Source organism: Aulonocara stuartgranti (genome assembly GCF_965226115.1).
Source record: "Aulonocara stuartgranti genome assembly, chromosome: 7".
Classification (NCBI taxonomy): domain Eukaryota; kingdom Metazoa; phylum Chordata; class Actinopteri; order Cichliformes; family Cichlidae; genus Aulonocara; species Aulonocara stuartgranti.
The window spans coordinates 35,907,418-35,932,683 of NC_138945.1; the positions used below are offsets into that span (position 1 = coordinate 35,907,418).

The 25,266-nt window shown below is 39.4% G+C and overlaps 3 protein-coding genes across 4 annotated transcripts in view; 2 read left to right on the forward strand and 1 right to left on the reverse strand.

The window, feature by feature from the left end:
• Window positions 1-225: 225 nt before the first annotated feature.
• On the reverse strand, window positions 226-6,525 carry spp1 (secreted phosphoprotein 1). The gene is made up of 8 exons (XM_082538342.1): window positions 6,404-6,525; window positions 2,907-2,976; window positions 2,744-2,782; window positions 2,592-2,666; window positions 1,660-1,722; window positions 1,430-1,561; window positions 835-1,182; window positions 226-675 (listed from the first exon to the last, which is right to left on the reverse strand). The coding sequence occupies exons 2-8, from the start codon at window positions 2,958-2,960 to the stop codon at window positions 259-261; spliced, it is 1,128 nt and encodes a 375-aa protein (XP_082394468.1). The 5' UTR covers window positions 2,961-2,976; window positions 6,404-6,525; the 3' UTR covers window positions 226-258.
• Window positions 6,526-19,102: 12,577 nt separating this feature from the next.
• Window positions 19,103-25,266, forward strand: part of sh3bp2 (SH3-domain binding protein 2) — a 94,526-nt gene continuing 88,362 nt past the window's right edge. Inside the window, exon 1 of one of the 2 annotated variants that reach the window (XM_082538324.1) lies at window positions 19,103-19,205. The gene's annotated coding sequence lies outside the window, so the exon portion shown is untranslated. The remainder of the gene's footprint in view (window positions 19,206-25,266) is intronic. The other variant, XM_082538323.1, reaches the window with a different exon arrangement.
• Window positions 22,980-23,820, forward strand: LOC309709450 (uncharacterized protein; the record flags this gene model as incomplete). The annotated part of the gene is made up of 2 exons (XM_082538068.1): window positions 22,980-23,113; window positions 23,429-23,820. The coding sequence occupies exons 1-2, from the start codon at window positions 23,032-23,034 to the stop codon at window positions 23,818-23,820; spliced, it is 474 nt and encodes a 157-aa protein (XP_082394194.1). The 5' UTR covers window positions 22,980-23,031.

Genomic DNA, 25,266 nt, shown 5'->3' on the forward strand with positions numbered 1-25,266 from the left:
TTAACTTCTTTTCCCCTACTGGATCAAAGATGAGATTTACAAGGACCACAGGATAAAGGCGTTAATGGTTTATTTAGCCAAAACCCTAGAGAGCAAAACACATGTGCTTTGTTAGATGATGCACAGATTTTCATGGAAATATCAGCTGAAAACATGAGTCAATAATAATTCAGCCTTGGTCATCCCTATTGGACCTTGCAGGGGAAAAGGGCTCGGGAGGATTCGGACACCACCGCCCACTCTATTTCCTAGATGGGCTTATTTGGCAGTGATAACTGCCGGGATGTCAGTGGTGGTGTCAGGTGCTGCCCCTTCCTCATCAGAGTCACTCTCAGTGCTGTCACTCTCATCGGAGTCAGCGTCAGCAGCTCCAGGTGTGGCTGTAGCCTCCTCGCTGCTCTGGCTCTCCTCGTCTTCGGCCTCCTGGCTGGTGCTATCACTGGTGGTGCTGGCGCTCTCCTCTTCCTCCTCCTCCTCTTCTTCCTCTGGGGTGCTGCTGCTTTCACTCTCGCTGGTGGTAGGGTCACTGGTGCTGGTGCTCTCCTCTTCCTCTGCCAGATCGGCCTGGCGGGGATCCGGATCCTGAGATGTGCCAGAGGACGCATCCAGACCCTGGCTCTCCACCTCAGGGGTGCTGGTGTCTTCCTCCAGGAGTTCAGAGTTGACATAAATAGTCTAGAGGTCAAAGGAGAGATGTGAGGGTTAGTTTGCATATTTATCAACATTATATTTTAACCTTTTAATGCAGTAATCGGAAATGAGGGTTAGGGATTCTGCTAACTTTAAGGACCAATTCTGGTTCAGTCTTTTAGAAATTGATAAAGCTAACTGTACCTTATACACCTTTGGCAGCTTCTCCACCTCATTGCCGCCGGTCATTGAATAGGCTGTCTTCTTTCCTGTGTCCTCAAACTCATAGGACTTGTAGGGCCCGGGAGCCTTGTGGTAGGATTTTTCCTCCACATAAACGATGGACTTGTACTCGCTGGGGTAGCCTCCCAGGTTGTCACCGCGGGCTGTATCGGTGACGACGGTGGCCACAATGGGCTCATCAGTCGACTCAGGGGCCGGTGTCTCTGTGACAACCACAGGGGCTACTGTAGAAGGAGCAGGCGTGGAGGACTCACCAGACTCTGAGCTGTCGCTGGATTCATCTTCCTCCTCCTCTTCCTCCTCTGTTTCCTGTAGACAAGATATAGAAGTTGGCAAAAATTCCTACTGATTTTCTAGTAGTTTCGTTTAAATTGTCCATGACTCATATCTTCATCGGCATGGCTAAAATACATTTTATATCTAAAATTTTTATTGACACAAATATCTAAACTTAAGCTTGAGAAATGTGACACACATGAGACTAATTGTTTGAAATAATAAATTCCTGTTATTTAAAGAAGTAATGAAAAGGTTTTCACAGGACATTTTTACTCACACTCTCCTCTGCTTCATCATCATCATCACCGTCTTCATTGTCCTGGTTGTTAACAGAGGGCGAATCTGAAGTTGTGTCTGTGACGACAGATTTGACTTCAGGTAGCGCCTCGGCTGCCACCTGCTGCTGATGCTGCAACAACCATTAAAACACAATGTTATAAGAGTTTAACAATAAATGCATTGTAACATAAATGATCACTGTTTTGACCTCTGCTGCTCATCTCTCACCTCCTCCTCTTCTGAAGTCTCTGCGCTCTCATCTGAACCAGCAGCCGCGGCTGCTACAACATTCTGCGAGATGGGAGACGTGCAATGAATGTGATTAATCATCATTGCTGTAAAGAGTCCTTTCTTTGGAAGAAACAATCTTTGAAATCGTCCTTTAGTTTTCTTTCATTGCTTTTATAAAATTTGTACTTTAAGCTGAACCCAGCTAGAGGAGATTATTTAAAGGTTGCATCTCTACTTCGCAGCTAAAATCAGAATGAGATATTGAACTACAAGTTTAAAAATCCTAGTTCTCCTGCCTTTCTCTGCTCTGTATAACAAAGATTTTACCCGTAGTCTCACTAAACTCCAGCTACCAGTACCACATAGCCACAGATGAAGTGCATCTAAAAATATGATGCTTTGCCTCATGTTAACATATTGGTGTGTCCAAGATATTGTACCGTCCCTTTTATAATTTACATTGTTCACATTACTTTGAACAATTTTTGAGGATTTGACTTTTAGCCAATCAAAAAAAGCATTTTAAATCTACCTATTTGGCCTTCTGGTAATTGTGTTTGTGCAGTTATTAAACTTTAATAATTAGCTGATCACTTTTCTGCCTTACTCTGACTTTTGCCTGATTATACTTGTACACTTTTACTATATTTTTGTGATGTAACAATAAAACATGTAGTAAAATATTGTTGAATTCCCATAAAACAGTACTTTGAATAGGTTTTGTTATCAGATATCACATATGTGCCTTGTGAGATTTAAGTGAGTAGGTGAAAGTGGCTGACAGCCCAGACAGCAGAGAATTAGAGGAGAACCATTACTGCAAGGACAAAATAAGGAGAAGATACTGGAGGGAAGATAAGAGAGAAGAAAGAATGAGAGGAGAGCAAACTGACAAAATGATAAATGGACACAAAAAATGAATATTTTACCTGCACAGGTGGGGGACGAGCCTTAAGAACCACAGGCGCCTGTTTTCTGAGTGCTGGAGGTTTTGGTCGTCTCACCTGTGGAAGAGAAAAACACCATGGATGTCTCATTCTTTCTCTCACCACCTCCCACCGGCCTCTCTTGGAATACTTACCACCTCCTCAGAGCTCTCTGAACTGGAAAGTTTTCTCGCCTAGAAAAACAAAGGGACCAGAGTGAAATTTATGACAAAATGGCATGATAAAACATGTTATGTTCTCAGTTAATTTATCTATTTTTAATCTGGGTGTAGTTTTGATTTGACAAAAGTGTCTCACCGGCCGGCAGAGAACTGTGGCAAAGAGCAGAACAAACACAACAGCCACTTTCATTGTCTCAGTTTGATGCCTGGTTGGAGGAGAAAGCCAGAAAAAACGCAGTTTGAAGTCACACAATAAAACATCACAATAAAACAATAAATCATAATCATGATACAAAGCGCTCGGCACCAAAATACTCGTCTGAAAGCCATAACTTCACAGGAAACACAATGACATGTCAGCCTCTCACCCAGATTCCTTCCTAAAAGCGGAGGCTGTACAGTCACATGACTGTTAACCGTCCTTGGTATGTCCCAGGGAGTCATTAAGGCCTTAATTACAAAGCTAAAGAGAGCTATGTGCCTTTGACGACTCAGTTCGATACAGTAAAACATTTTCTCTGTCATCACAGCAGGAAAATCGCATCACTATGAAGCACGGTTTTTCAAACTATGAGCAGGCGGTTCATAACTAATTTGGAGCCCAAAAAAAAAGACAGGAGAAAAATAACAGGTACCATTTAGAAGGAGATTCATTTTGTTCGAGAATGTTTTTAGAAAAATGACTTTGTTTGATTTTCTACTGCCTGAGTCTAGTTTGCAATACTATGAATTATTCTGTGATGCTTTTTGTGTTTTTGTAGAGGACTATTTTCAGTCAAGGCTCAATAAACACTTTTCAGTAGCAGGGTGGTTGGTGTACATGGGCTGAGCCAAAAAATAAAGCACAGCCAATGCAACAATGTGAATCATTTTGTTAGTGGGTTTATTTCATTGTTGTTTTGTCTTTGTTCATGTCTTTTAGTTCCTTCTTCTCTTTTCTCGTCATGTTCTTTAACAAGCTTTAATGTTGGTGTTTGCTGTGGGAGGAACAGTCTAAGTGCTTATCTTTAATGATGGACTTTTCCTATAGTGTGTAATTCACTAAGTTATAAATGGAAAGCCACAGCGCAACTGCATAATGTCAGATGTCTCTGTCGCTGTATGCGAGCATGTATTTTTTCATTCTTTATGAGAACAAGTTTTAACCTTAAACCTAGAGAATAAAGTATAATAAAGACATTTTGTTCTTTATTGTCTGGACTGATTTCAGGACTAAGTTAAAACAACCTCATATGTATGGTGGCAGTAATTGTAGCTGTGTATGCGTGTATTTTTGTATATTGCACTGTGTGAGGATTATGTTTCAGACCTTGAAAGCATGGACATTTTTGTTCTGTCCTTTCTGGGTCTAACTTGGGCTGCTTGGGAAATAAGTGCTGATTTTGCATGAAAAGCAACCACACATGCACATGTGGAATGGAAGTAACTTTAAGTGTGTGTATTGTTCTTGTTTTTCTATCTTGGTGAGGACCACTGCTTTAGACCTTTAAAGTAAGGACAGTTTGATTTTTACTTCACTTTTACAAATAGCTTTTTTTAGGATTTCAGAATTGGTTTTTGGGTTAAGATTAGGTTAGGTGTTGGGTTTAGCTTTATTGCTGTCGTGGTTAGGTTGTTTGATACTGCTCTTAGAACTGTACACTCAAGTGATGCTAAGAGTTAGTTTAACTTAAAGAGTCGAAGCAGGGTTAATTGTAACCAATCAGCCAGCAATTTTAAAGGCAATTTACATGTTTCATCTATCTTATTTATTAAATTAAAACCAACAATTTAAAAAAACAACACACATTGTGGTTTTATAGGAAGTTACATGCTATGTGAGCTCTGAAACCATAGCGTTTTTCTTTGGGTTGGTGCAGGTTACCGGTGACTGGTACTTTTTTCAAACAAGTCACTCTTTTGTTGAACTTTTAGCATCTCAGAGACAAACTGGGTTTAATAAAACACTTGTCCATCTAATATTGCATTAACTTACAATGCTTTTTTCTTAAGCACCCTAAAAAAACATGTGAAAGTATACCAGGAAGCAGCTGTGAATTTTAGATAAGCTATCCTCTTTTTACTTGAAAATGTTTACCCAGGATTTATAGCAGCAAGGAAGTTGGAATGAAGAAATATTCAGAGTGAAGAAGATTATCAGTGCAAGAGGGCTGACAGGAGTCTCTTAATTTCCCCCAGTCTGTATTGCTAAGGACTTTTTTCAGGTCTCAATTTGTCCATCCATCATTCAAAACTGTCTGTGGTAAACAGTTTTCATTGTTCGAAGTAAAAGATCCTGAATCTAGTTACACAGATTATTCTTTGAAGATCGAACCAGACTAAAATATGCTTAGTGATTAATCAATTTATGTGTAAGAAAAGCAGAAGATTGAGCGGAAGCAGAGACAAATATTTGGATTTTGTTTTTTTAAATTTATATCTGACAAAAATATATTTAACAGCAAAAATTTAAGCTGGCAGTGCATTGTTGTGGGTATGCGTGTTGTCAGCATCACTAGTCAACACTGAGTTGGTTTCCTGGTGCCCACAGCTTCCTCTTCCTATCCCTGGTGGCAAACCAATCAAACAGCTGCACAGACTCAAACCAATCACAGACAGTAATTCAAACTCTCATAAGATACTGCAATAAACTCCACAGCGGATAACCAAACTCTCTTGTGGGTTTATTATCAGTTTGCTCTGCATTGATTTAAATTCCTGAGAAGGTCATTTCAATATGAATAATAAAAAAAAAAAGCTAAGATTGATTTTGTTAGAAGTCTCTCTTTCTTCCAAAGAAAGGGCTATTTACACCATTACATTACAAATTAATTTTTTTGTTTTTTATTTGCTAAATAAAAGACATTTGCCTTTTAAAACTATTCAAAAACTTTAACATTTAGTGCTTAATTATGGGGAAAATAGTGAAATTAAAAATCATAAAATTTAAAAAAAATGTCATTTACAAACAAATTTCTTTAAAAGAGATCCTATACATATGCAAAAGTATGTGGACACCTACACGGTTCATCAAGTGTGATAGTTTAAAAACAAAAACAAGCTTTAATTTGCTGCTCTAACTGTTCCAACTGCTCTATGCTTTTTGCTTAAAACTTTCCACATGATTTCTGGCTTTGCTACGACGATTTGCTCTCATTGTAACATTTATTTGTTATGTACAACACTGGTGTTAGATGATGACGTGTAGAGGACTTTCTCATAAAGGATTGGGTTCTGTACCAGTCGGTCAGTTTTTAAATATCAGACTAGGAAAAATGTTTCTTTATGAGTCTTTTTGACATTTTAAAGCTAGGAAAGTCTTCTGCAAAATGCAGCAGGTAGCACACTGTTTTCAAAAGTATAGCTAAGTGCTGTATCATTAAGAATGTGGGGACACTAAAGTCAGGAAAGGACTGTGTACATTCTTTTGGACATGCACTAGAGAGTGCAGCAGATATAGTCAAGGACCTGATAATCACATTTCCACATTGTAATGATAGATTCTTCAAGCTAAAAAAAAAAAGCACATTTTCAGGAGCTTGTATAAACATTAAGCTAGTTTCCCACCTCTAACCATGACATTAGGAATGCAAACACCAGACAAGAACTTCATATATTACATATAATGTTAATTTGTCATGAATTCATTCTGACCTTGTCTGCAGTTGAGGGAAGCTTCAGGGGTTCAGCGGCTGCAGCAGAAACACAGAGACGTGATTTGTCTTTAGTTTATCTCCTGGGTTTGCTTCACCGTGATGATGCTGCTGAAAGTAGGGCTACCGGCTGGCTTATAAACCTTCCAGCCTTTGGCAGCAGCCAATCATCTCAGCACTTGTGATGTCATGAGGTTAACCGCTCCATGGTGTCCACCTCTCCTCTCTCTCCCACTCTTCCTGTGGTTGGTGGTGTGCTGTGGTGGTGTCGGGGGCAAATACACACAGACACACACACAGAACACAAGACAAATACGTGGATAAAGGCATGCAGACATTTGAAACCCAGACAGAAGCATATGAATGCGTTTTGTTTTTGTTTTTTTGCCTCTCTCTTTCACACACACACACACACACACACACACACACACACACACACACACACACACACACACACACAAGCTCACTATGTGTGTAAGTTAATTTAAGAACATGTAGTAACAAGCTCTGGGTTAAAAACAGCAGCATATAGTGGTAGGTGGCATGACAGTGATTCAGCTTCCTTACAGACAGAACAAAATCATCTGACTGAGGTCTCTGTGAATAATCAACAATTTGATTTGTCTTAAACTGTCAAACAAAAGGTGCTAGTTTTTTCCTTCTTTGTGTATGCAGACATTTTTGTGTTAGAACTAAACCTGACTGATAACTGCCTAAAGCAAAAGGGAGAACATTTAGTGGCATACAGCATAAAGGAAATTTTTTTAACATTGTTGTCATTAAATATAAATAATTTATATTTCCAATAACAGTAACAACAACAAAATGTCTGTGAAGGTTCTCAGTCATCCAGGTCATCGTAGTCAAAGGAGCTTGGAAAGAAAAGCGTCTGGACTTCTTTAAGTTGCTTGAAGACGTTTCACCTCTCATCCGAGAAGCTTCTTCAGTTCTAAGGTCAAATGGTGGAGAGTCCCAGATATAAACCTAGTGGGAGTAACCCCCCACAGAGGGACAAAAGAACCCCCTGATGATCCTCTAATCGCCTGAGCCAAGGTGTGAAACTGGGCGTGGGTCCCAATCAGCCAGAGTTTCGGGTGTGTTCATTGTGTCATTATATCTGGGACTCTCCACCATTTGACCTTAGAACTGAAGAAGCTTCTCAGATGAGAGGTGAAACGTCTTCAAGCAACTTAATTAAAGAAGTCCAGACGCTTTTCTTTCCAAGCTCCTTTGACAACAACAACAAAGTTGTATTTAATATATTTTAAAAGCTGGAACCATGGGATTTTCATATGTTTGTGATGTTTCATAAGCTCCACTTTTGTGCACAATTTACAGTGTCAGAACAATCTATGACAAAATACACAGTATCTCATGTTTACCATCTTAGGAGTTCTAAGGTCTTAGTAGCTTGTAGGCTTTGCAAAACTTGTCTAAATTTACAATATGAGGATGATCTTGTAGTCACTTGATTCTGAATCCAAAAGGAGGTCAGTACGCACAGAGCTGAAATAATGTTTGCTTTTATTTCAAGTAGACTAGGTTAATGCAGTGCTTTTTTTTTTTGGATTTCCTACAAAAGACTATCCTAGTAGAGTGCAACCTATTCAGTCACATAGGCCTAAAGACTGGTCAGCAACCCTTTGGTGAAGTCCGCTCATTAGGTCAAGTGCTTCCTGAAGGTTTCTGGTAGGCACCAGATTAAATTGGCCACAAAGCGGTCACCAAATCTTGTGATTGCTGTTGTTGCTCAGAAGACATTAATGTCTACAAACACAAACCAGAGAGTAGGTTACCTTTAAAATAAAGGTTTCCAAAGATGCAACTTTTCCTTTGAAGCCAAACGGTCTTGTTTTTTGTTTTACATCTTCACAGGTTTACTGCTGCTTAGTGATTAACTGGGGGAGTATTTGAATGGTCCACTGAATAGTCTCTAGGCCTGTGTGCTTGGAGACTAATGTAAATAACAGAGATCATGCCAGTTTTAGCAGATCTACTTTGTATTCAATTATGTTACTTCTATATAAATTCCTAAATAACTTTGTAGCATTTTAGATTTCTGAATAATTGTGTTTTTACATCCCAAATTTCCCAATTAAATCATCACTGCAAAAATCAACATCATATCGTCCTTTTGCTTCTATTAGTTCCAAGTCTATATTCTTTTTCCACGCTTTCTGTTTGTGTCTAACAGTGTAAGTATATACTTTTAAGTAAAAAAATTTTTTATATATATATACTGGGTTAAACAACCAAAATTCAAATGAATTGAATATTATATGTTGAACTGGCAATCAGATTGGTGCTGATATAGTGAGTTTTAGCTGCTAGCTTTGTGAAAGCCTTCACTTCAGCTTATTCAAGTTACTGAAATAAACTTCTTAACCTGTGTTGTTGGCACTGGTGCAATGGAATTACAGTATTTTGTGTGTATTTTTATTGGAACTCATTACAGGTATAACTCTGTCTGTGCAATGCACTCATATTGCATTTAAATGCAGCTTGCTAAGGTAGCTGGCTACCATTAGCTGAAAACTTAGCACACCACTTCATCATCTCAGTTTTGTTACTTCTGGCTCTAAAACTGAAAGTTAGAAAGCAAAACACAGACCAAAGGGTGACGTTACAGCGGTTACAATACAAAGACTTATGTTCTCCTCGTTGTATGTAAGTAAAACCTGGGTTTTGTATGCTCTATTTACGTTTAGGGTTCATTCATGGCAACAGTTATCTCAGAGCACTTTATATATTTGTAAGGTAAAGACTGCACAATGTATACAGTATAAATTAACTGGTTGTATCCAGACAGACATTCTTTGAATACTGTTATAATTTGTATTTTAGTCTCACTGAGATGACAGAATCATCAACCCTGATTTGACTGTGTGGTAAAGTTTCTCTAAGGCTCCCCCTGCAATTACAGGAAAATGTCTAAATCTGTATATGTTGATATTTGACAATATGGCATTACCGTTAGAGTACATAGGGTACATGCACAGAACACATAATCACAAGAGTGGCGCATCAAGGGGGTACACACAAACAAGATATTTTCTGATTGATGACCTAGACACATTTTTTTTAAGTGCAATTATGTAGGTACATGGTTGTTTCAGTTTATCTGTTCACATCAATCGTCCCTCCATTCTCTCTGACACTGATTACAAAAACACAATGTCTCATCAGACTGAAGGTACAGACAAGTCTGATGACTTATGAGTCCTCAGTCACAATTTTACAATTAATTTACTGCTCAAATTAAAGGTTTTTTAAACCCTTCTGAGGGGTTAAGGGGTTTGTTTGTTTGTTTTTTAGATACAGCTCATCAGATTTGTCCTTGTTGTTGATTAACCTTAAGCAATTTTCAAATAATCTTTAAAAATGTAGGCACAATTTTAGAAACTTCAGTGGCTATCAATAAAGCTTTTTGGTTCTGGATACTTTGGCTTCCTCCCACAGTCTATCTCAGTCACAGTCCCTGCCTCCATGAGCCTAAATGAGACACCAGGTTAAGAAAATTGATAAATTAATGGTTTAGGCAAGGAAACTAACTGGGAGGAGTATGCAGCAGACATCTCACATGATGCCCACTCATTTGCACATGTCTTAACTGCTCACAGGTCACAGGAGGGCTGTCACAGGTTTAGAGGCAGATTATTCCCCAGTCAGGTCACCAGTCCATCAAGAGCATTTTCCAGAGGTGTGGACTCGAGTCACATGACTTGGACTCGAGTCAGACTCGAGTCATTAATTTTATGACTTTAGACTTGACTTGAAATAATGTTCTAAGACTTGTGACTTGACTTGGACTTTTACACCAATGACTTGGGACTTGAATTGGACTTGAACCGGTTTACTTGAAAAGACTTGATATTTCACCCCAAATATAAAATTTAACATGCATATTATATAGAGATTGAAAATGTGACGTCATTCACGGGTAGAACCGCAAAGGATTCTGGGAACTCGTGGCAAGCGGTACTAGCGCACGCAGGCTTTCAATTAAAATCAGTTACACAGCGATAAAAAGAAACACAAAAATGTCAAGAAGCTGTTGTATTATTAACTGCAGTAGCCGGTCGCATGACAGCCACGGGAAGCCGACGGGTAAAGAGATCGGTTGTTATCGGATTACGTCGTTGAAGAGAAATTGTTCAAGCCATGTTTCCGAAGTAACAAAGACGCGACGGATGGTCTGGATTGCAGCCATTCAAAGGTCAAATATAACGTCCCAGAACACTCCAGCTCACAGGTTAGTCTGCTCCAAGCATTTACACAAAGGTCAGTGTTTTTTAGTAGTTAATACGTCACTTTCATAACATAACTGGTGATATAGGTTACAAGCAAGTCTGGCGCTGAACAGAAATTGTGGCGCTATGCTCCTTTATTTATTGTGCATAAATAGTGAATTGTCCTGACACAATATTGCGTTTCGCTTCTGTTATTATGGTACATTGACAAAAACATATACTTTTATTCACAGGATAAAACTGTTGTTTTGTATCACTAATTGTCCAGTACGATTACAGCATACAATATTATTGTCACTGCTACATTTCTGTGACGCGTACCAGAAATTATTTCCACTACTAATTAATTACCGTTGAGCTCAAAGGTCCTATTAATAAACGGTTAACGAATGTGTATTTATGAAGACGATTTGTGAGACTGTTAAACTTATGATACGTACGATGGTCTTTCGTTCTACACGGTGCATTTCAAGGTCCTGCACCCATCCGTCGGTAAACTGTACCTGGGCTTGTTGCAGTGACCTGAAGTTACTAAACTTCATGAGTGTATGCACTCACTCCAAGAACCATATGATTATAAATATGCATATAAATATGCTAAGATGAGATAGCTGACTTCATCTAACTAGCAAATGTTGTCCAGGCTACGTTGGTGATACAGTTTTTTTTAATGTGTATGATATTTTTGTCATGCGATTTTAAAGCTGGTCCTACAACCGCATCCAAGAATAACATGCAGCTTATCTCAGAACTGTCGGTGAAAATTATTCTTGGAGCTAGGTTTAATTGAGCTGCATTTTAAAGAGGTGCAATTTCACAATTTGTGTATATTTTCTAAGTTCACTATTTTGTCATGTGTTGAGAAAAACACAGATTTTAAAATTACATGGTCTAATATTTACATTTAGCATAACTGCAACATTCTTTTTTCGTTTTTTGTTTTTTAAAGACTCGAAAGGACTTGAAATTCAAAGTTTCAGACTTGTGACTTGACTCGGACTTTTACACCAGTGACTTGAGACTCGACTCTGACTTGCCTGACATTACTTGAGACTTGACTTGAGACTTGAGGATAAAGACTTGAGACTTACTTGAGACTTGCAAAACAATGACTTGGTCCCACCTCTGGCATTTTCTATTCATTTTTACCTCTGAAAATAACAGATCATTCTCCATATTTTATGTTTTATTTTCATCTGCTTGTTTACATACAAGAAACAAAGGTCAGTGTTACTTTTAGCTTTGACATATTGATTGATAACCAAATATAAGGCATAGATTTACAAAATCAAGACATGTAACTGTGTGCATGTGTGTTAGAGAAAGATACATATTTGGAAAGAAGGGGAATAAAACAGCTTCAGACGTGCCTGGGAGAAATGTGTTAGCACACGTTTTTATCCTGGAGCAGAGATGTTTATGTGTCTGAGATCATTTACTGTCTTTTCTCTATGTTGTATGTTGCTTTATGTTGCTAATTTCTAATGCAAAGCTTTTTAAATTTCTTTATCACTTTATCTCCCAGTGCGTTATTTCTAAGTATCTTCAATACTGTAACCAATATATACAGCATATATATTGGTTATTAATTATGTGAATGAAAAATATTGCTAAATGTCAATAGAGATCATTAAGTAGGTGTTGGGAGTGCAGATTATACCACTTATGAGCTGAAAATAAAGCAGTAAAAACATCAAAGATGAAGAGTGGAGGATGGACTGGTCTGGGACGCTGAGTCCCCCATAAGGCCTCCTACAGTTTCCAACACTGGGAACAAAAACAAATTTTGGTGGTGTGAAATGTTTATTTGGAAAATCACAAAAGTGTTGTTTCATGGTTCAATAAAATTGTCCCAAAGAAAGGACCAAAGATTTTATAACCTGTTTATATGTGTTTGTATCGTTTGTGCTCTGATTGTGCATGAGCATGTCTTAATCATCTGTCTCAGTGTACCATTTGCATGCATTCAGCCTCTGTTTTGTTCTGTCTGACTATTCATATCTGTCAGCACTCATATTGCATTGTTGCATTCCTCAAATGTATGTGTGTATACTTAACTAAATGATTTATACTGACAGTCTTCTGTGCTCCACCAATAAAAACTGATTCAGCTGGCCCCCAACATGACCACAAATAACACTCTCTACAGCTTGTTCACTGTTACAGCATTTATTGCTGTTTCTCAGAAAATATAAAACACAGCAAGCATATAAAATAATAACAAGAACTAAGATAAGAAGGTTGGCAAGGAACAAAATGAAGCGAGAAACTAGTGCTTCCTCTCTTCAAAGCCAGTGTCCTGCTTTGCACTTTTGGGTTCTATTGAAGGAAATTTTAAACTGCTGGCTAAGGGTAAATTATAATTCGCATATGTCAGTCAGAGTTCACTAAATGTAATATTGAGTCGGCGTGTAACAAAGACGGACTCTCTGGGCCCCTCCTAAATCAGAGCACGAGTGACAGGTTTAGCCGCATGTTCTCCTTAAATTTCTGACTGCCTGAGTGGTGTCCAATAAATAAATAAATGCCATAATAAATGGCGTAAGCTTTGTAAATATTTGGGTAACCTTCGGTGTGAAACCTGGTCTTGTATCCATCCCACTTTGATTGGAGCAGCTTTCATTTCTACAAATCTGGCCAAACTTATTAAATCCCCCAAAATGTCACTATTCAGAATTTCGACCAGGAAGGAGAGTTGCAGTCTTACATGCCTCAATGCAGCTTCTCTCCTCCAGTTATCCCTAAAACTCTATCCCCTTAGAGACTGTGTCAGCTTCCAGAAAACAAGCAAACAACAAATTAGCAAACAATTATTTAAAATAAAGAAAAATATTGTATCCTCAACTTCACCAAAGAGTAAAACAATGAAATGTGGATTATTATACATTTGGTCTCTCTATTCTATGTCCCTATTAGTACATGAATTAATAATTAATCAACAAATGGATTTGCTCAAAAAAAACATCATACCAAGACATTTTGGACAATTTCATGCTCCCACCTTTGTCTGAACAGTTTGGGGACGGCCCCTTGCTCTTCCAACATTACTGTACATCAGCGCACAAAGTGAGGTCCACAAAGACATGGATGAGCGAGTGTGGCGTGGAAGAACTTGACTGACCTGCACGGAGTCCTGACCTCAACCTGATAGAAACACCTTTGAATTAGAGACTGTGAGCCAGGTCTCCCTCAACATCAGTGTCTGACATTACAAATGTACTTCTGGATTAATGGTCAAACATTCCTATAAAAAAAACTCCTAAACATTGTGGAAAGTCTTCCCAGAAAAGCTCAAGCTGTTAGAGCAGAAAAGAGTGGGCCAACATAATATTTAACCCTATGAATTAATATTGGGATGTCCCTCAAGTTCACATGTGTGAAGGAAGACAAGCAAATACTTTTGGCAATATAGTGTATATCATGTGCATTGGTTCATTTTGACACCTTCCCAAATGTTCTCATGTAGACAGTCACAGTTGTATGCAAAGCTGAGGTCATTGGTGATTTTCACCTCATGGCTAGTTGTAAAATGCATATGAGGGGCCTCTGTGTGGAAATATTCCTTTTAATAGCAACCTCAGAATATTTGTGTGGTAATACAAATTGCTGCTAAAGCTTTAACAGAACACCAGTCTATCAAATTGTCTTATCATTAAAAATATATATTTAAGAGTGTTAATGAGTCCTGGGAGAGAGCCGACGTGGTCTGGCTGCTGTTAGAACAGCAACAATTTCATCTGGAGTTTTATTTCCATTTGCATTTTCTCAAAGTCATTCAAACACACAGAGAAACAATTGCACGCACGCACTCCCCAGGCTATAAATGTGTTGGAACACTCTGTCAGACTGTGGAACAAAGCATAAATGAGAAGAGTGTGAAACCTGCTATCATAAGGACTTTCCCAGACTGTGCGTGTGTGTGTGTGTGTGTGTGTCGATGTTGTGAAGGCATATATGTCTGTTGTATTTTGACACATGTCCTCACAAATGGTGCAGGCACAGGAGGAATTTGAAGACAAACTTCATACTAACATCTTTTTGCCGCAGCTCATCTATTCTGCGAGTTCAGTTTGCAACAGCTGCTCCAAACGTATCAGCACAAGTCACATTAAGAAAACACACAAAGTACACAAAATTGCACAAAACCTATGCAGATTTCTTACTGAAAATGCCATGGTTTTCTTCAAGTGTGCTAACATTAAATCCCTTTGGTCGGATATTTTTTATATTTTCTCATAAACCATTAAGCCTACTTCTAATCTAATCTTAAATTTAAGAAACTCTCTTATTCCATCATTTCAGAAAAGAATATTATTCCTCACTGGGTAAGACTGCTATACTAAACATGTGAGACGTGGCAAGACAGTTATCATGGAATAGATTATGAATAATTAGATGTATATAAAAGATAAAGCCACTGACGTCACCTACTAGATTGACGAGGACATAACACACTTCAATGATAGCAAATTATCTGAAGTTTTATTTTTTATACTGACAGGATAAAATCATACAATGGCTGCAAATTTGTCGATTGTGTTGAATGGATGTTCAGTACCACCAAAGGTATTCTGTTAAATTGACATCTGGTGACTGTGGATGTCATTTGAGTGCAATGAGGTCATTTGTCACGTTCAAGAAATAGGTTTGAGATTATTCTTGTTTTGTGGCAAGGTGCATTATCAGGCCGGAAGCAGTCACTAGAAGGTGGGCACACTGAGGTCATAAAGGATGGATGTGGTTACCAATAATACTCAGGTATGCTATGGTGTTTAACCATTGCTTGGTCTAGAGAAGTGACAGACCCCGCTTTGATAAAAATAAGGTACCCACATTGGGTTCATTTTTTAGACCTAGTTTTGGAGAACTCACTCTTCCCTCTGCAAAGAGATGGTGGCTCAAGCGATGGTGGGGACTCAAGCGCAGAGCAGAGTTCAGTTCCAAAAAACAGAGTTTTGTTTACACAATCACCAGGTGCAGAATATATACAGTGGGGGAAATTCAGAGTTCATAGGGTCCAGGGGGGGAAATCTGGGAAGGGGAAGCTCTCTCACACACGCTCTCTTCTCCACACACGTCCACACAGCGGGTAGGTTACGGGTCCGGGAAAACTATTAACAAGAAAGATTGGTTAAGCTGAATTACAGATTTACACACGAAAACTTTACTGAGGCTAGAGGCTCACTAATGTGTCTCGCACAATCATCCAGCGATGAGACTGTCTGCATCCATTAAATGCATGCCATTAAATGGCAAGCACATAATGGGCAACAGGTGTGTGGGCCAAGGGCGGGAGCCCGCGGTGAGCTCCGCCCAGGCGGAGAGGTGAGAGAAAGAGAAAGAGTGAACAACACATGTAGCCTTGCGGACACAGGGACCATAACAGATGGCCCAATATGATTGCCAACTGGACAGTTACAGCTCTCATCTAGCAAGAGCCTGTTAGTTACTTTTTGACCTCTAGAGTTCTTCCTGATCATTGCTTTCGCCCAATGTATTCTCACATTTCACCTTCTTGGCTTACATTTTGTTTTGACTGTTTGTTTTTCACTGTTTATTTTTTTTTATAAATTTAGTAATGTCTAGGCACCAAAAACCTCATGGTTAGGTTTAGAAAAGGTTAATGGTTTTCCCAGACCATTAAAATACACCCTTCCACAAACTTAACCACATGTTAGAAAGGTAACTTAAGGTAAAAGGTTACTGGGGTGAAGACTCCATTGGGTTTTTATTTTGTTCTTCATGCAATTATTCACACAACCACTGGAAGTGTGACACTCTGGGCTACTTTTTCTTTGATCATCATCTGTGTAGAATGGATGATAACCTTTTCGACTAGGGGTAGGCATAGCAGGGTGGCAACCAGACGTGTCTATGAGACAAATGTTCTTCTGTTGCAGCCTTAAAACCCAGCTTTTCAGACATCTTCCAGTGTAAGTGCTCAAAACAGGTCTTTGGTTTAAGAGGGATATGCTCTCAATTTTGGATGATATTGCATGATTCTATAGGGTAAAATTACATTTTCTGTAATTTGTTTTAGTTAAAATGGCCTCCCAATTTTAGTGCCATGAAAAATGCAAAAAAAAAAAAAAAAAAAAAAAAAAAAACAGCCAAAAGGAGCTGTTTAAAGTACACCAGCTGGCAGTCAGAATCAAGCCAGATCGTTTCATTCACACAATTTAGTGAAACAACAATCACGTTAAACCTAATTCATTGCTGTTATTGACTCAGCTTAAATGATAGTGAAAGCAGCCACAGTTTGGACATTTTTCTGTCTGAAATTTGCATCTTCCATAAACAAAGTCTGGAGAAGCCGCAGTTGTTGTGGCAGGAAGAAAATACATTGTGAAACAGACCGGGCTCTGGCTTTATGTGGCTGGAGCTGCTTATCCACCACCTATAACAAATAACTTTTGTGTCTATGCAACACAAACACAAAGCTCAGTAGGAATAATACAGTTAATCTAGTGGAAAGCTCCTAAGTGAAAACAGTCACTTCTCGCAGTCTACAGAACTGAGCAGGATAAGAACGGAAGCCAAGGAGTTCCTCATCTGGGACATTTTTATTGCTTTCTGTGCAAAAATTAGTTTAATGTTCCAAATAAAATAGAAAATAACCAATAAGAGGAGCATTGGAACAAACAGCTTGGATTAAAACATGTTTTTGAAAACAAAAATATAAAATTGTTCATTTCAGAGCTTTTATCACTTCCTGGTTTTATTTTGTCACGCTGTCCACAGTTGAGTTTCTCACACACACGCACACATATACACACACCAGTCTGGAGTATTCTTAGCTTCCACCTCCAGTTTCCACAGTGACTGGGTGGCTTTTCACTTCCTGTATCTGGTTTGGCTGTAGCATCTCACTTCCTGGACACAGTGACATGCTTTCATCAAATTTCTTTGTGTGTGTTTGTGGGTTTTGTGAGAGTGTGTGTGTGTGTGTGTGTGTGTGTGTGTGTGTGTGTGTGTGTGTGTGTGTGTATTATATAATATGTTTCCAGAGTAGTCCACTACAAAGCTAGACTGGAGCACTTCTGTTGTGTTTTGGAGTTTGTACGTGTTTTGTCTGTAGGGGCCACCATAAATATATTTTTATTTATTCACTCCACATAAAATTTAATAAATAAATTATAAAATATAAAAACCAACTATTTACATTTCAACTTTTAACTATTTAAATTTTCAGCTTTTTCCTTTTAAACAAATTTAAAGTGAAACAACACAAAACACTGCAAACCACAACACAATTAAATATAAATTAAAATACGAAAACAAAAAGAAGATGCATATTCTCTGTCATATGGGCCTGTATGAATAAACTTTGGCTCTCTTTCTCTCTCTTTCCCTCCCGCTCTGTTCCTGTGCTACTGCCAGCGTAACTACAGCCCCTCCCCCCTCTTCCCAGCGCAAAGCACAAGGCTCGCGTGGGGAGTGACGTGGAAAAAAAGTGCGAGAGAGAGGGTGAGAGAAAGAAAAAAAAAAACCACGCTCGCGTTGTTCACGTCAAAGAACAGGCTCTAAGAGCCATTTCGTTCGCGACCGACACATCACTAATCCTTTAACAGTTTCACAGTTAACAGATGTATTAACTACATTGCCAGAAGTATTCGCTCATCTGCCTTCACATCAATATGAACTTGAGCCAGAACCCATTTTTATTCCATAGTGTTTAATATAATTATTGGCCCACCCTTTGCAGGTATAACAGCTTCAACTCTTCTGTCTAGGCTTTCCATAGTGTTTAAGAGCGTTTATGGGAATTTTTGACCATTGGTCCATAAGTGCATTTGTGAGGTCAGACACTGATGTTGCATGGGAAGGCCTGGCTTGCAGTCTCTGCTCTAATTCGTCCCAAAGGTGTTCTGTCTGGTTAAGGTCAGGCCAGTCAAGTTCTTTCACACCAAACTCGCTAATCTATGCCTAATCTATGCCTCCAACATGACATTGCAGTCATGTTGGAGTAGGAAGGGGGCATCCCCAAATTCTTCCCACAAAATTGGAAGTATGAAATTGTCCAAAATGTCTTAGTATGTTGAAACATTATGAATTCCTGTCGTTGAAACTAACACTGTCCACCAAACTGTACACTTGGTGCAGTGCAGTCAGACAAGTACCATTCTCCTGGCAACTACCTGTCATGTTACGGCTGTGTGCAGGCATGGATTGGACCCAAACACAAACTCACTGACACAAGGAATAAACTCAAAAAACCACAGCTTTATTGGCTGGCAGGGGAAAAAACATGCAAAACTAAACTAAACTAAACTGGGAAACTCTAATAGAACTAATGCACACAAGGACACACTGGGAAACACACAGCATGAGGGACGACGCGACACATAACAGAGGGGGACTCTGACATAAATACACAGAAGGTAATGAGGAAAGTGGAAGCACACGGGGAACACAGCTGAGGATAATTACACGTGACAGGACAGGAAAGACGCGGAAACTGAAAATGCTGACACCAGACACAAACCTGCAATGCAACACATGACGTGTGTTCACTGTCAGCTTCTGAGATATGTATATTGAAGTGGTTTAAAAGTAAGTGCAAATGTTTTAAAAATCAGTACAGAAACTTATAGGCAGCTAGTTGAAGAACTTTTAAACAGGTGCAATGTAATCTCTACTTCTGGTCCTGTAAGAAGTCTGACAGGAGAGTTCTGAACCAGTTGTAGTTCATTTAAAGCATTTCCGGGTAGACCAGCTAGCAGATTCAGAAGTTGAACTTGCACAGTGTATGTAAAAGCATGCATCAAATTGTCAGTTAGCCCTAGTTTTCTTGTTTGGGAAATTCAAGGAAATTCAGTTTTGGGTTATAAAGTCTATTCTTGGTACTTTAGAGATCTTTATCTTACTTTGGTAATGTCTGTAGCTGAAGCACGCAGAATTCAATTGGTAAATTTTGTGCAAAATAAGAGTGAAATGATGTGTGAAATGCCCCATTTTATATGAGCATGCACAGATATTGAGTTAACAGGGAAAGTTCATAGCCACCAATATCACGCCCATCATCTCTGAGGTTTTTAGTTTTTGTCCTGCCTGCTTACATAAAGAAATCCTGGCTAAGTCAAATCTACTAAAGTATACCCTCAGCTTACCATCAATGATATTTACAAGCTTTAAGCTTCTTAGATTTCTAATATAAATACCAGATTGTTTAGCAAAGTCCTCGAGAGTGAAAGGATACAGAGCAGTGGAGATAAAATGCGCTGGTACTGATTTTCAAGAATAAGGGTGAGGTGCAGAGCTGTAGTTACTACAGGAGTGACTACCAGGAGTAGAGGGAGGTATTTAAGCAAAGCAATGAATGGTGTGCACACACGAGGTGAAAAAGAGTGTGCACACAGGGTGGATTGGATGGAGGTGAGTGTGAGGGATGGGTTTACAACATGGTAGTGAGACGTACTCCGTACGATGTATATTTTGGAGATAGTGGCACTAACAAAAATACAGGACGCCGTTTGTTGTCGTTGTTTGTTTTCCTTTCAAATTATGCTTTCAATCGTGGGATAAATTTAGCTGTGACCATGGTCATATTAGAGGATCTGATGCAATTATAAAATGTTGCACCAGCAGAGCTCTTAGACAATAAAAACGAAATCAAGGAGAAGCAAAAAAAAAAAAAAAGTAACAAGGTTAATGGGGTTGAATGAGAGGTACTATTTAAATGAGTCTTCTTCAAATCCAGCATGCTGAAATAAAGGTGCAGAAGCCTTGTTGTGACTCTGCTGTTGCCAAAAATTCAAACCTGGCAATCACGACTCACCAAACTCTATATAATTAAGGATCTACTTGCGCATCATGTGGCTTGGGTACGGATGGGCACTGGGAACCTAAATATGACAACAATAGCAGAGTCTACTTGTTTCAGACCAAAGAAACTAAATTTCACTGCTAGCAAACTTTGTTTAAATGTCAGCGCTTGTGGCAACGCTGGTTTAGTGGAGGATGCTGTGTCGTCCTTCTGTTTCTCCGCAGTGCTGCAGGCTGACTCTCATGTGGGGGAACATAACTTGTGTTTATGTGTTTTTAGTCAGAAAGGAATTGCGGGACTTAAACCATTGTTGGTTCTCTCCCAGGTTTCAGTGAGAAAGAGTTCTGATCAAAGCTGCACATTACAGATTTAGATTAGAGGGAGAAATCAGAGTTTTAGACTCATTTTAATTAAAAATTCTTAGACTGTTGAGGGCTGGCATGTCTTTGCTGGTGCACCTGTGGGTGGAGCTTATCTTTCTCTTGCTTTCATTCCTGTATCTGATCCGAGTTCTCTTGTTCGGTTCATAATATTTATTGGCTGGTTCGTGCTGATGTTCTCCAACAGATTGCAGGCTCTCGTAGTTTTATTTCCCTATTTCCTGTGACCTCATTTCTTTGTCTGCTTTCCAGCAACCAGTTTGAAACCATGTTGTATATCCCAGTTCCTCCAAGGAGTCTTACAGTCACAGGAATAATCAAACATCACTCTATAGCTCAGATTTGGCTGTCAGAGAACATCTGGTTATCTATGCAAGCTTCTAGTGGATTTAGACACCTCGTCATACGTAGAAGCTTTCTTTGCTCAGATATATAGGCACGTCAATCAGTCTGTTCTGAGGTGGATGCCTCTTTCTCTTTGTGAATAATAATAATAATGATGATAATAATAAACCTAAGCATAAAGTTCACACAGTTAGAACAACAACAAAAACATAAAACCTGTGAATAATAAGGTAGGAGTAATAAATTCAATACAAATAAAGAACCCAATGAAGAAACTGTAGAGCAGCAATTATATCTGGTTTATTACATTTTTTATAAAATGAATTTTCTTGTAAAATTGCTTTTATAAGAATTTGGGAGTGATTAAAAAGTAGATACTGAGTTTGCTAACCTCAGGTGTTCAGGCAAAAATTTCCACGGAAATTGACCCATTTCCTTTTTTTTAATGAGGCAGGATGAGGGAACATTAGGAGGGTGTGACCTGGGGAATGCAGAGGAAGGATTTAGTTAAAGGTTTAAATTTGTATGCAGGCAGGAACTTTGTAGATTTTGTTGCATTGCTGGCACTGAAGAGTCAGACAGTAATCGTCTGTAAAAGCATTTCAAGGTAATCAAATGTTGTCATAGTGATGGAGAACAAAGTAAAACCGGTGAAACAAACTAAAGCTTAATATTTTAATGATATCACATTTTAAAATCTCATCCACTGCTTACTTCATAATCACGTTTTGGTATTCTTAACCTCTGAAATACAGATTTGAAGTTTATTTTCAGTTTTCTGTTTGTGTTTCTGCTGTAACATTTTTTGAGTTTCATTCAGTCCAGGCATGATTCCATTTTCAGCTACTGTAACTACTGTATAATCTTCACTCTCTGCTGCTTGTCTGTGCAGTTTTCTCTCTTTTCTTGATTCATTCTGACATTACAGCAGGTTCTCTGTCAGTAATTACATATCACATTTTTTCCCGCATAATTCTGGCAGTGAAATCAGGCCAAAGTGCACACTCCAGTCTGTTTTTAGACCAGCACAGCTCTCTCCAGTGCCTTTTCTCTGGATCCTGGTGAAACTTGTTCAAAACTCCATCAGCTCTTATCCTTATGGCTATGGACAACTTTACCAACTTAAAGCAAAATGTAGTCAAATGGTCCACACAGGTTTCAGTTTTGATAAAGTATATGTGTTGATCCGAAAGGAGGGTTTATTTACAACACCCGTGAGATTATGTACATTTATATAGTGACAAGGGAAAAGGGGTTCCAGGGAATCCAAGGGAGAGTCCAGGGCTAGTAGTGGGGGGAAACACATGTTCACTCTACTCTTTGTACAGTCAAGAAACAGAAACACTCACACTGCCCAATCCAACACTGTGACCACTCTCAATCACACTCCTCCAGTTGGGTCCACGGGACATCTATACGAGGAGATATAGAGAGATGTCAGCAAAGCACTGGGGAACACAGGGAAATACAGAAGAGAAAGAGCCGGACTAGCGAGGAACAGCATGCCATCATGGCCTTAAATGCAGTTGAGAATCATCAGCCGTGATGAGCCACAGGTGATTGTGTGTGGGTTTGAAGATCAGAAGAACACAGCAGAACAGACACCGCCCTAGCGAACATTAAAAGCACAGAGGACGGAAGTGAGGAGGTAAGTGACGGAAGTGATGTTGTAGGTGACGTCAGACGCCGGAGATTTTGGCGGAGAAAAAAGCAAATGGTAGCATAGAGTTTAACAAAGGTTTTCCAAGCTTCAGTATTACCAAATATACTAATCAATTGTCATATAACTAACAACATCTGTTTTATCATCTCTAACACCCTGGAGGACAACGGGGAGAGTTTAGATGCTCTCCAAGATTACATCGACCGCTGTTTTCAAGATTTAGTAATGCATAAGGCCCAGAGTGCATCTTCCCCGGCCAAAATCGAGACGCCGTCATCGAAGAGAAGTCGCCAGGCAGACTCCCCCGGTACAACATCGCCTGCCGGCAAAGACATCGCAGAAATCCTGGAGTCAATCGACAAGCGATTGTCCAGTTTCGATGCGAGGCTGTCCCTGGTGGAGATTTTACACCGGGAATTTAAATCTCTGAGAGAATCCCTGGAATTCAGCCAGCGGCAGGTGGAAACGCTTGCCGCTGAAAATGCCACGCTACGGGAGTCGGTTAAATCTCTCACCGATAACGTGACCCAGCTAAACATTGAAAATAAAAAAATAAAAGAGTCCGTTATCGATCTACAAGCCCGTAGCATGAGAGATAATCTTGTGTTTTCTGGTATTCCAGAAACTGCCGGAGAGGACGCAGAGGCAACGGTGAAAAACTTCATTAAAATCCACCTGAAGCTGCCGGAGGACACCGTAAAGAACATCGACTTCGATAGAGTACATCGCTTGGGGAGCGCGCGGTCGCGGACCGGGAGACCACGGCCTATTGTGGCCAAATTCAGTCAATTCAAACAGAAGGAACAGGTGAAGAGTCGCGGCAGAGAGCTGAAAGGAACGGACTTCAGCGTGAACGACCAGTTCCCCAAAGAGATCCTGGAACGACGCAAGGTCCTGTTCCCAGTTCGACGTAGCTTCATCCAGAAAGGCTCCCGTGCTGTCATCGCCGTGGACCGGCTCTACGTGGACGGACAGCTGTACCGCGACCCCGGCACCACACCGTGGTTATACTGACTGCACTCTAGATAAGAACCCGCTACACTCTTTTCTTATTCATTCACACTTTCTCCTTTAAAATGTGTTTAACCTAGTAATATCAGTAGGATGTCATAGCAGATATAACACCGTCACCCTCCGTCATTGCTTTAATTGGAATGTTTCCGTTTCGTTTCCTTTTTTTTGTTGTCGCTCACAGTTCATGTGGTTTCTTTCTTTCTCTTGTCTTTCACTGCTGTGGTCACCTACTCCCCCACTCACCTACAAACAACACCCTCTATTTCTCCATATTTTCACAACACGATCACGCAAACACATCAGCTCAACGGCAGCACATTCACAACAGCCTCACAGTACGCACAGACTTGCAGGACACATAAGCAAGCCACGCTTGTTCATATTAGTGAATATTCACACACATAGTCAGACTTATGGAGTCTCTCACCACACTTCTTTTTCTCTTTCTATTTACAAACAAGGGATGTTTCCATATTCTCTCCACCTGTCTAAACGAAACACCCAGCATACATCATTAAACATACACGCACAATTAAGGGCATGCTGAGGTTTGTCACATGGAATGTAAATGGAGCTGGCACCAGAGGAAAGAGGTTAAAAATATTTAACCAGCTTAAAAAACTACAGGCAGATGTTGTTTTATTACAAGAGACTCACAGGCCTGTCACAGGTTTAAATGAACTTAAAACACCTGAGTTTCCTAACGTGTTTGCAGCCGGTTATAATTCTAGACAACGGGGAGTAGCAATTTTAATACATAAAAATGTTAATTTTACAGTACTCGATACAGTTATAGATCCAGAGGGTAGATTTCTAATTATTAAACTATCAATATTGAACAAAAAACTATGTATTGTTAGTATATATGGTCCAAATGTTGATGAACCCTCATTCTTCCACGGTTTTTTTAGTGCACTCTCTGAACACCTTGATTGCACACTCATTCTTGGCGGTGACCTCAACCTTGGACTAAATGAAGAAATGGATAGGCTCAACACAACAGGAACTCAGCGCAATTGGCAGTCCACAAATATAATCAAACAGTATATGAACGACTTTGGTCTTTGCGATGCATGGCGCTCTCTTCACCCCACCAGTAAGGAATATACTTTTTTCTCGCATGTTCATCACTCTTACTCTCGTCTGGATTATTTTTTGGTCAGCAGCTCACTGCTGTGTGACATTTCAGACACTGAGATTCATCCTATAGCTGTCAGCGATCATGCTCCTGTATCTTTAACACTAATGCACAAGAATAATACTACGCCAAGTAAAAACTGGAGATTTAATATATCACTACTTAAAGATGAAGACTTTATTAAATACTTTAAAAAGGAATGGACTTCATATTTAGACTTTAATGACACTCCCGGAATATCTGCTTCTGTTCTATGGGAAGCAGGGAAAGCTGTGATGAGAGGTAAAATAATTTCTTTCTCATCACAC

Bases quoted from the DNA above. Each gene is read 5' to 3' on its own strand.
- spp1 (XM_082538342.1), bottom strand. From the start codon at position 2,960: ATGAAAGTGGCTGTTGTGTTTGTTCTGCTCTTTGCCACAGTTCTCTGC. The intron at 2,667-2,743 runs GTAAGTATTCCA...TCTCTTCCACAG, and splicing joins CAGAGAGCTCTGAGGAGGTG to GTGAGACGACCAAAACCTCC. The intron at 676-834 runs GTACAGTTAGCT...TTTGACCTCTAG, and splicing joins AGCTGCCAAAGGTGTATAAG to ACTATTTATGTCAACTCTGA.